Source organism: Rhinopithecus roxellana, chromosome 13, assembly GCF_007565055.1.
Source record: "Rhinopithecus roxellana isolate Shanxi Qingling chromosome 13, ASM756505v1, whole genome shotgun sequence".
In the NCBI taxonomy this organism is placed as follows: Eukaryota; Metazoa; Chordata; class Mammalia; order Primates; family Cercopithecidae; genus Rhinopithecus; species Rhinopithecus roxellana.
The window spans coordinates 58,600,280-58,612,559 of record NC_044561.1 but is presented as its reverse complement, the minus strand read 5'-3'; the positions used below and the strand labels follow the sequence as shown (position 1 = coordinate 58,612,559).

Sequence of the window (12,280 nt, the reverse complement as noted above, 5' to 3'; positions counted from 1 at the left end):
TTATACAGTGTCCTCATTAGCGATGTCATATACAACGTCCTCATTAGCGATGTCATATGCAGTGTCCCCATTAGCGATGTCTTGTACAGTGTCCTCAGTTAGCGATGTTGTATGCAGCATCTTCATTAGCGATGTCACATACAGCGTCCTCATTAGCAATGTCTTGTACAGAGTCCTCATTAGCAATGTTGTATACAGTGTCCTCATTAGCGATGTCGTATACAGCGTCCTCATTAACAATGTCATACACAGCATCCTCATTAGCGACGTTGTATACAGCGTCCTCATTAGTGATGTCTTGTACAGCGTCCTCATTAGCAATCTCGTATACAGTGTCCTCATTAGCGATGTCATATACAGTGTCCTCATTAATGTTGTATACAGCGTCCTCATTAGCAATGTCATATACAGCGTCCTCATTAGCGACCTCGTATACAGCATCCTCATTAGCAATGTCGTATACAGTGTCCTCATTAGTGATAGTCTTGGACAGTGTCCTCATTAGCGATGTCATATACAGCGTCCACATTAGCGATGTTGTATACGGTGTCCTCATTAGTGATGTCTTGTTTAGCGTCCTCATTATCGATGTCATATACAGCGTCCGTATTAGCGATGTCATATACAGTGTCCTCATTAGAGATGTTGCATACAGCGTTCTCATTAGTGATGTCTTATACAGTGTCCTCATTAGCAATGTCATATATGGTGTCCTCATTAGCAATGTCTCGTACAGCATCCTCATTAGCGATGTCTTGCACATTGTCCTCATTAGTGATGTCGTATTCAGTGTCCTCATTAGCAATGTCATATACAGTGTCCTCATTAGAGATGTTGTATACAGTGTCCTCATTAGCGATGTCATATTCAGTGTCCTCATTAGCGATGTCATATACAGTGTCCTCATTAGCGATGTCTTGTACAGCGTCCTCATTAGCAGTGTTGTATTCAGCATCCTCATTAGCGATGTCATATACAGCTCATTAGTGATGTCTTGTACAGTGTCCTCATTAGCAATGTTGTATACAGTGTCCTCATTGGCGATGTCATTTACAGTGTCCTCATTAGTGATGTCTTGTACAGTGTCCTCATTAGCGATGTCATATACAGCGTCCTCATTAACGATGTCATATACAGCATCCTCATTAGCAATGTCGTATACGGTGTCCTCATTAGTGATGTCTTGTACAGCGTCCTCATTATCGATGTCATATACAGTGTCAATATTAGCGATGTCATATACAGTGTCCTCATTAGCGATGTTGCATACAGCGTTCTCATTAGTGGTGTCTTATGCAGTGTCCTCATTAACGATGTCATATACAATGTCCTCATTAGTGATGTCTTGTACAGTGTCCTCATTAGCGATGTCGTATTCAGTGTCCTCATTAGCGATGTCATATATAGTGTCCTCATTAGTGATGTCTTGTACAGCATCCTCATTAGCGATGTCTTGTACATTGTCCTTATTAGCGATGTCGTATTCAGTGTCCTCATTAGTAATGTCATATACAGCATCCTCATTAGCGATGTCTTGTACCTTGTCCTCATTAGCGATGTCGTATTCAGTGTCCTCACTAGCAATGTCATATACAGAATCCTCATTAGTGATGTCTTGTACAGCGTCCTCATTAGCGATGTCATATACAGTGTCCTCATTAGCGATGTCATATACAGTGTCCTCATTAGTGATGTCTTGTACAGCGTCCTCATTAGCAATGTCGTATTCAGCGTCCTCATTAGCGATGTCTTGTACAGCGTCCTCATTAGCAATGTCGTATTCAGCGTCCTCATTAGCGATGTCATATACAGCGTCATTAGTGATGTCTTGTACAGTGTCCTCATTAGCGATGTCATATACAGTGTCCTCATTAGCGATGTCATATACAGTGTTCTCATTAGTGATGTCTTGTACAGCGTCCTCATTAGCAATGTCATATCCAGCGTCCTCATTAGCAATGTCGTATACAGCGTCATTAGTGATGTCTTGTACAGCGTCCTCATTAGCAATGTCGTATACAGTGTCCTCATTAGCGATGTCGTGTACAGCGTCCTCATGAGGAGCTAGGAGAACACAGAATAAAGGTCAGTGCCCTGGTGGTGGAGACTGAATCACCCAGGGAGCTTGCTTGGTGTGGTGCATGGAGGTGGCTGATCACAGCATGGGCCAAGCTGATGCTGGGCCATCCTCCCGGGTGGACCTGCACCAGTGAAGCTAAGGGACATGGCTCAGAACACTTTTCTGCAGTGGGAATCAGTTTCCAGGTTCAGATATGCATTATCCAGAGAAGTGGGGAAATATTGAAAAAAAGAAATTGACAAATTCATGAAAAGCCTTCCATGAGTGCAAGTGTGATTTTTTGTTAACCACTTTATATTCAGTATGCATTCACATGCACAAAATATTTTTACAAGAAATCAGAAATTTTAATTTTTGTCAGTTATGTTAAATCCAACTTAGCTATCAACATAAAGATTCTATCTCATTTATTTTGTGGTCTCCAGAAAATCTAGCACATAGTAAGTAGAACAAAATATTTATTAAATGAAAACACACAGCAGGGATACGGGGGCTGTTAGGCAGACCGGGTTGCACCTGATTACCTGGATGATAATAAACTGCACAAAACCTTGGTCAGATTAATATTGAAACTGCCTTTTGCTCGGGCTCTTTTCTCTTGTGGAAGAAGGATGACCGAGAAGATGAACAGGAAAGAAATGAGAAACAGAGGCCTTTGCTTAGTAGCTAAAGGCCACCTTCTATAACACAAAATAGTCTACAAGTGGCCTTGATCTCTGCCGTGATTCAGTGACAGAGTTCCCTCATGTCTTCTACCCAGGTTGAAGTCCAGCGACATTGCGACTGTCTTCTTTGCAACTTGCAAGACATGCTGCTTCTGCATTCGCCTGTTGTGTGAGATTTACACTTGTTTTAAAGCAATATTTTGTTTCAGTTGGGCTGGCGGCCATACACTGCACTAGCCAGTCAACAGTGAGATGGCTCCTCACTCTTGAGGAGTGAGTGGTTTGGTTTAACCCACATGCACAAGAGAGTTGCCACTAGGGGACGGAAGCCAGGCTAATAACCAAGTGCTGCACAGAGTTCCTATCTGTCCCTCCTCACCATTTTCCGTTGGCAGGATTTGAGCATTTTAGGGCCTGGGAAGATAGTATTACTAAATCTACTAAAATACATCACCCATCCTTATAGGCTTTGTTAAGTTGCTGAGCAAATTAACTTCACAACTGAAGTGGGCCGCACTGGCCTGCGTGGTCCCCCACTCCTCTCAGAATTTGTGAGTGTGGGGCCTACTGGAGGGTGGTAGGTGGGAGGAGGGGGAGGATCAGGAAAAATAACTGATATTAGGCTTATTATATGGGTGATGTAATAATCTGTACAATAAATTCTACATGACACATATTTACATACGTAGCAAACCTGCACATCCTGCACATGTACCCCTGAACTTAAAAGTTAAAAACAACAACAGCAACAACAACAACAACAACAACAACAACAAAAACAGGATCTGTGAGCTGAGCCAAACCCCGGGGATCTTTGTGCTTTTGACACACTGATGACTATGCCGGCCCGTGGGGAGCTGTGCCTAGAACCGTCCTGGGTTGTGTGACCACGGAGGCCACTTTATGATGATGGGCAGTATCTGGGACCTCTTAGGCTCGGTGCTTTAGGGCTTATACATGAATGCTGGACTCCCTGAGTGGTGGCGAACACCCCATGACTAAGTGCATGTCAGCGTCAGCACAGGCCCACACTCCTGGGTTCGTGTTTTCACTTTTTCATTCAGGAACTCGGGAGCTGGGGCCACCCCCTTGGCCCTTCAGGTTCTCCACCTGAGCAGTGGGGATAATAAGCCAGACCCAAGGATGGCTCTGGTGAGGGTGGAGGAGCCACTGTACAGAGAGAGTGGGTGGGGCTTGGATTTTATTTTTAGAAGTGGACACCTGCGATTGGGCTGTATAAATGGGAAATCTCTCCTGAGAAAACACACAGCCTCATCTGTACAGAAACACACACACTCACACCACATGATGCAGCCTCACACGAGACACCACGAATCCTCGAGCACCCAAGTCAGCACCACCCAAAAGGGAGCACAGCTGCTTCCTCAAAAATTGGCCATAATATTTCCCTGGGGAATTCAGGTTTTTAAAAACACTTCCACTATGCTTATTCCTATCCCAATCCCAGGATCAGGGTGGCTCTTCACATTGAAACCTGCAAGAATGCCACACTTTTCTTGCCATCCAGATTGTTTGCTCAGTAAATAATTCCAGAATACTTACTAGAGTCACACCCCAGAGGGGCCGCCTGCACCACCTGCAATACAGAAACAAAGCTTTATGAGGGGTACGTCGTGTTGTGGATTGTTTGCACAAGGCTGTTTCTCTCAATGAATATTGAAAACTTGATCAGAAAGTGTAGTCAACTTCAAGTCCCCCCAAACAAGGGTAGGATACACACTGGAAAAGATATCAGCTTCTGGATGGTGGATCTCTCAGATCCACATAGGTTGGCAAGTGCAAAATGCTGAATCCAAGGAGAAGACTTTTCTTCCAAAGACAAGAACCCCAAGGATACAGTCTACAACCTGCAGCCGTCATAGGTAAATGACATTTTGGATTATGTATCAGTTGCTAAGAGTCACTTCTTCCATCCCCTCAGAAAACTGCATTTAATACCTGTAATGTACATTGTCATTTTTTCACATGTAAAGTCAGTTGAAAAAAAAAGATGCCAAGAAAGGAACATTTCTATTTCAGGGAATGCAAAACAACCTTACCCTCATGTCGACTGGCCTCTCTCCATCTCCTCCCTCCTTGTGAGCTGGGGACTCCTCAGAGGCTAGGAGGACACAGAGCAATGGTTAGTCATAGATGTTTTTGTTCATGAGTTATTCAGGGAGCTCTGCTTAATGTGGACAACAGGACAGTGTGTGTGTAAGTGTTTCATTAAAAGCACAGCTTGAGCTCCTGCTAGGAAATCTTCCCTTGTGGAAAGACAGGCAAGAACAAGGAGCCGAGGAGCAAGAAATGGAGTCCTTGGCATTTTGCTGATCGCAAGTTAAGGCAACTGGAATGAGTCAGTCTACAAATGGTACTGAAGCACACGCTATAGTTTGATGAGAGTCCCACTGCTTACACTGTGAATTTGAAACCCAGTTAAATGGTTTCCTAAACCCCGTAAAACAATAATAGCTTGTAGGATTTATGTCCCAAGACCATTTTTACCTCTGTGGATCCACAGTGGCTGTCACTGCAGTTATGATGTGTTTTAGCATTTTGCATTTGAATAAAAGCAAAGTTTAATAGACAGACTGGATTCAATTCTAGGCAAAACAGTCTATTGTATTTATTCACTAATCCTTTGTTATAACTGCTGATAGGAGAATTAGAAACACTGAGATTATATCCTTGAAAATTAATTAAAGCATGATTATTAATCACACAGTAATTTTTCATCCAAGCCTCCTTTTCTTTGTCATGCATGCATATTAATTGAGTATGGAGACTATCTATGCTTGTTCAGGCCAGCCAACATAGGACAGTTTGCTTCAAGAGAGGAGACATGGGTTGAATGCTGGTATGTTTTAACTGCAGCACAAACAGTTGCAACAAGTGTGGTGAACGAATCACCAGATGGCCCTTTGCTGCCTTATTTGTCATTGTGCCTTACGTGTAGCTTGCAGGATTTGATTATGACTATGTTTTGGGGTGATAATACTTTCAACTATTCCTAAAATAGTGCTTCAGTCTTATCTGTTTGGGGTCAATTGGTAAGGATTTTATAAAAATTAATGAAGTTTGTGAATCTAAAGTTCTATACAAAGGGTGAAATATTTGTAAATCATTTACCTTGTAAGAGACTAAAATTTAGAATATATTTTAAATATATATAAAATATATTCAAAAATGTACAACAACAAACTAAATAAAAATCAGACAACTTTTTAAAAATGGGCAAAAGACTTGAACACATATTTCCCTAAAGAAGATACACCCACTGATAGTAGCACAGGAAAAGCTGCTCAGCATCATTAGTCATTAGGGAAATGCAAATGAAAAACACAAGTAGACACCAATATACACCTACTAGGATGATTTAAAGGAAAATAAGTGTGGACAAAGATGTAAATAAATTGTAACCCTGATGCATTAGTGATAGAAATGGATAAAGTTGCAGCCACTGTGAAAAACAGTCTGCAGTGCCTCAGAAAGTTAAATACAGAACTCCTGCTGGGCCCAGGAACTCTACTCTTAGGTATATACCCCAAAGAATAGAAAACAGAAATCAAAGAGATATTTGTATACCAATGTTTATAGCATCACTTTTCACAGGAGCCAAAAGGTAAAAATAATCCAACCATCAATGAACAAATGAATGTAATAAAAGCAAGGTTGTCTACATGCAATGGTACATCATCCATCTGTAGAAAAGGAACACAATTTTGATAGATGATACAACATGGGTGGACATTGAAAACATTATGCTTAGGGAAATAAGCCAGACACAAAAGGAATATAGTGTATAATTGTACTTATATGTAGTGCCTAGAATAATCAAATTCATACAAGAGAAAGTGGGATAGGAATCACCATGGCCTGGATATAGGGGGAAGGTGCTGTATTGCTTACTGTGGACACGGTTTTGTTAGAAATCATCAAAATTTTGGGTGTAGATAGTGGTATTAGTTATGCAACACTGTGAATATTTTGAATGTCACCATGTGCACACTTTGGTTAAAAGGTTCAAATTATAAGTATTCTGTTATATATATTTCCCCACAATAGAAAACATGCACAGCCAAGCCCAGATGCCAGTCTTGCTAGCTGCCTTCCTTTACTTTCAAGACTGGGCCAAAGCTCATCCAATCTTTCAAGGTTGCTGAAGACTGTATGATGGAAGTCGTCTGCATTGGGAGAGAAATCAATGGAGAGAGGAGAAAACTTGAGAATCCACACTACTCACTCTGCAGGGCCAAGAACTCTGTCTCCTGTGCATTACTGATCCATCTCAGTATTTTCTGGGGCCACCTCCTTTTTCAACTGAAGTCTTTGCACCTGGAGGGGTTCCCAGGTTTTTCACCTTGGCTTTGTCAGGACTGATCCTCTCAGCTGCTGTCCATTTCACCTCCATTCATGTGCATGCCACATCAGGCTGTGTTGTCTAGATGGAATGAATCCACCCCAAATGTCCCTTTCTGGAGGAAGCCACCATTATGCTGTACCTCCAACACGTCCACACACACTGAGGCACCTCGCTCACACAAGGTGTGTGTCCTCCAACAAAATTTCATGCCGTAAAGCCAGGTAACTTTTAAAACCCGAGTTTTGTTGATTCCCCCTACCTCAGGTGCTCCGTAGAGCATTTGTCTACAAAACACTTCTTCGGGCAATTAAATATTCCAAAGTGACCAGGAGAATTTGTATGTTAATTCTGACCTTGTGTTGTTAGTACAAGTGTTTTTCCCCTTCAAATGTATATCTTTGTTACTGATAAATGTAACTGATAATGCTTTTTTCAGCTATGTTGCCAAGCATATTTAGATTGCTTGGAGAATTTGACAAAGATGATAGCGACAATGATAATCTTATTTGTTCTATACTAATCTTTATGTGTTACTTTCACCATTTCTTACATATTGGGGCCTACCATACATTGTGCAGTGAAATTAGTGCTATGCATCATTGTAGGAATATAAATTGGCAAAGCTAATTTAGAATACAGTTCTCTTGTTTCTTAAAAAATTTAGACTGGGTGCGGCGGCTCATGCCTATAATCCCAGCACTTTGGGAGGCGGAGGTGGGTGGATCAACTGAGGCTAGGAGTTTGAGACGAGCCTGACCAACACAGCAAAACCCTGTCTCTACTGAAAATACAAAAATTATCCGAGTGTGGTGGCATATGTTGGGTGTCCCAGCTACTTGGGAGGTTGGGGCATGAGAAGTGCTTAACCCTGGGAGGCGGAGGTTCCAGTGAGCCGAGATTGTGCTTCTGCACTCCAGCCTGGATCTCAAAAAAAATATCTATTTTGACCAAAATGTCATTATGCATTACATGACTGTATATGAATGCTCAAAGCTACATTACTCATCATAGCAAAAAACAAAAACAATTAAATGTCCATTAACTGATAAATGAATAAACACTATCTGTATGAATAAACGCAGCAGACTCTGAAGGAAAACACACTACCAGCACGTGCTAAAGCATCAATTGACTTCAAACATAGTGTGCTAAAGGAAGTCAGGTTCCAAATATATATAAATATATATATATATATGTCCATTTCTATTAAATAAGCAGGAAATTTATGGAGCTGGAATATCACAGCAGTATTGCTTAGGGCTGGAGATGGGAGTGGGGATTAACTGCCAGTGGGCAAGAGAGAAGGTGGGTGTGGGTGAGGGAAACTTTTTTTTTTTTTGGTGACAGAGTATCTCTCTGTCTCCCAGGCTGGAGTGCAGTGGTGCAATCTCAGGTCACTGCAAGCTCTGCCTCCCGGGTTCACACCATTCTCCTGCTTCAGCCTCCCGAGTAGCTGGGACTACAGGCACCCGCCACCAAACCCGGCTAATTTTTTGTATTTTTTAGTAGAGACGGGGTTTCACCATGTTAGCCAGGATGGTCTCGATCTCCTGACCTTGTGATCCGCCCACCTTGTTCTCCCAAAGTGCTGGGATTACAGGCGTGAGCCACTGTGCCTGGCTGGGTATTCTAATTTATGGAAAAGTATTACATCTTCCTTGATTTTTTTTTTTAGAAATTACTTTTAGGTTTTTTTTTTTTTTTTTTTTTTTTTTTACCAGTCATCTTTTATTTGGAGGTTAATTCCCATTAGGACATGAAAGGATTCAGCAACGATCGAGATTGTGTTCCTCACGGAGGGGCTCAGGCCAAGGTCATGGGGTCGGGGAGTGGTGCAGAGCATGTCCTCTTCAGTGGTATTTGCGGAGCCGCTCGTGCTTGAGATGCTTGTAGGAAATGCAGTAGTTGAAGAGCACATAGCATGCCAGCACCATGGTAATCCCCGAGATGCTCCCTTTCCTCACGTTAATGTACTTGGTACTTGTTGTAGTACCGGTAGTAACCTCTTTGAAAGGCTCCGAGAATGCCACTAGGGCTGAAGTCCCGCATCAAGATCCAGCTTGGCAGCTCCCCCAGTTTGACCTCTAGAAGTTTCTTGTCCTTCACTGGTATGACTGACGCCATCTTGGAGTCCTGGTGTCCGCTGTGCCTGTACTTTTAGGTATTTATATGGAAGAGTCCATGGATAATTGTTTTAATTCTTCATTTATGTCTTCAGTGGGTATAGGATTGGTCATATTGGTCATATTTTTCTGCTTGGATTTCAATAAGAAACTTGTGGAAGAACCTGAAGGGTGGGATCTTTAGAGGGAGCCTGAGACAGAGCAAGACAAGCTAAGAAAGAGGGCAGTGCCACAGCAGAACTGCTATTGATGCCCCCTCGCCTAGATTCCAGAAGAGACATCCAACTGTAGTCACTGAGGTGTAGGAAAACAGTGGAGTACCCATCAGAGAAAGCAGTGCCCAGGAACAAGGAGGCACTGATGTTGGCAAGGGTAAAAGACAGCTGCCACGAGGCTGTTCACCTGAGGGTCTCAGGCTGCACAGACACCCACACCAGCTGAGGGGTCCTGGTTTTCATACATGGTGTGGCCCAGCCAGGCCACCAGCAAGCAGTTAACAAACAATAGTAATACGCCACTTTCCAAAGACCTTACTTGAGTAACATGGTGATCCTCACAAATTTCCAATCAGGATGGTCGCACAGTTCCTCCTGCTTTAGGACACAGAGCCTGCCTGAGGTCACAGGGGGTAGGTGCAGACTCTGAAGATGCACTTTTGTCAGAGACCCCACTGGACTCTGTCTACTGAGGGCCTCTGTCCTGTCTGCTGACCACAGGTCAGAGGTGCAGGCTGCACTGGGGAGTAAGAATGTCACCTTCTCAGTTTTGGGAAAACTCTCTGCCAGAACTGAGAATGGCTCTTTCTAAGCAGAAGGCAAGCTCAGACTAAAGAAGGAGGCCAACCACATCAGGCTGGCAGATTGCCAAAGATACACTCAGGGAGAGCCCACATCCTGGGCCATCTTGGGTGGTGGCAAGATGAGATAGATAACCGCTTTTGCAACACATACCTGACAACAAAAAATCAACAACTGTAAAAGAACCAGAAAATCCCCAAATATTTACAAATTAGCAATTCACCTTTAAATAACTCATGGGTGAAAGAAGAAGTCTCAATAGAGAATTAAAAATACCTTTAACTAAATTGCTCATCATCATTGGCCATCAGAGAAATACAAATCAAAATCACAATGAGATACCATCTCACACCAGTTAGAATGGCAATCATTAAAAAATCAGGAAACAACAGGTGCTGGAGAGGATGTGGAGAAATATGAACACTTTTACACTGTTGGTGGGACTGTAAACTAGTTCAACCATTGTGGAAGACAGTGTGGCGATTCCTCAAGGATCTAGAACTAGAAATACCATTTGACCCAGCCATCCCATTACTGGGTATATACCCAAAGGATTATAAGTCATGGTAGTATAAAGACACATGCACACGTATGTTTATTGCGGCACTATTCACAACAGCAAAGACTTGGAATCAACCCAAATGTCCATCAGTGACAGACTGGATTAAGAAAATATGGCACATATACACCATGGAATACTATGCAGCCATAAAAAAGGATGAGTTCATGTCCTTTGTAGGGACATGGATGCAGCTGGAAACCATCATTCTCAGCAAACTATTGCAAGAACAGAAAACTAAATACTGCATGTTCTCACTCATAGGTGGGAATTGAACAATGAGATCACTTGGACACAGGAAGGGGAACATCATATACTGGGTCCTATTGTGGGGAGGGGGTAGGGGGGAGGGATAGCATTAGGAGATATACCTAATGTAAATGACGAGTTAATGGGTGCAGCATACCAACATGGCACATGCATACATATGTAACAAACCTGCATGTTGTGCACATGTACCCTAGAACTTAAAGTATAATTTAAAAAAGAAAAAGAAAAAAAAACCTTTAACTACATTAAATGAAAATGTGACTTGACAAGATTTCTGGATGTAGCAAAAGCAGTCCTTAGAGGAAAATTATAGCATTGGATGCAATACATTAAAAATCACAAGATCTAAAATCAGTAATATCATGTTTCAATTAGGAAACTGTAGAAAATAAAGGAAAGCAATGTAAAGCAAGTAGAAGAAGTAAGAGACAACATCACAGAAGTCAATAAAATTAAAACACTGAAATCATCAGAAAATCAATAAAAACAAAAGCTGGTTCTTTGAGATGCTCATTACAATGAATGAACTTCTATGCAGGCTAACCAAGAAAAAGAAGATAACACAAATGACCAACTTCAGAAATAAAAGAGGAGCCATCTCCACTGAACTGTTGGGCATTCAAAGGATAATCAAGGAATATTATAAACAATTCTATAACCGCAGTTTGGTAAGTTTGGTAACCTCAGTGCAACGTATCAAGTCCTTGAAAGACAATCTTTCCAAGGTCACACTAGAATCCTAGATAATTTGAATAAACTTATTTCTATTAAATAGGTTGAATTCATATTAAGAGCATTCTGAAAAAGAAAGCACCAGACCCAGATGGTTTCTCATGAAATCTACCAAATTCTTCAACAGGTGAATACAAAGACAAAAATTCCTTTAATACAATATTATTTGGTGATTTATTGTGCCATTTTTTGCTATTAAGGCATAAAAAAGACAGGAAGGAAGCTTAAGTATACATCAATTTAGTGAACTAAATTCATCTGAAAAAACTACATAATATATGATTCCAACTATATGACATTCTGGAAAAGGCAAAACTGAAGTGACAGTAAAAATATTAATAGTTGCCAAGGTTTATGCAGAGAAAGGACAGAGATTAATGAGAAGAGGGGATTTTTAAGAGGTGAAGATATTCTTTATGAGACCATAAAGATGAACATAATGTTATAAATATTTCAAACTTCATATATATGTATAACAGAAAGAAAGAATATTATGCAAATGATAGACTTCAGATAATAATGTGTCAATATTTTCTCATTATTAGCAAATGTATTACAGTAATGTAAGATGTTAATAATAGGTGAAATTAGGAAGTGAGGGTGAGGAGACAGAATAATATGGGAACTTCATGTATTATATGCTCAATTTTTTTTTTTTTGAGATGGAGTTTCACTCTTGTTGCCCAGG

At 41.3% G+C, this 12,280-nt stretch overlaps 1 protein-coding gene and 1 pseudogene across 2 annotated transcripts in view; both read right to left on the bottom strand.

Moving 5' to 3' along the window:
- Positions 1–12,280, bottom strand: part of LOC104676308 — a 59,663-nt gene continuing 47,383 nt past the window's right edge. The window contains 9 exon segments of the mRNA XM_030915326.1: positions 1–387; positions 389–484; positions 681–916; positions 978–1,205; positions 1,342–1,801; positions 1,985–2,064; positions 4,309–4,342; positions 4,806–4,867; positions 6,867–6,932. Coding sequence (XP_030771186.1) covers positions 1–387; positions 389–484; positions 681–916; positions 978–1,205; positions 1,342–1,801; positions 1,985–2,064; positions 4,309–4,342; positions 4,806–4,867; positions 6,867–6,932 — 1,649 coding nt within the window.
- On the bottom strand, positions 8,801–9,242 carry LOC115892942 (annotated as a pseudogene). The gene has a single exon (XR_004052899.1). The product of XR_004052899.1 is annotated as an ATP synthase subunit f, mitochondrial pseudogene (transcript).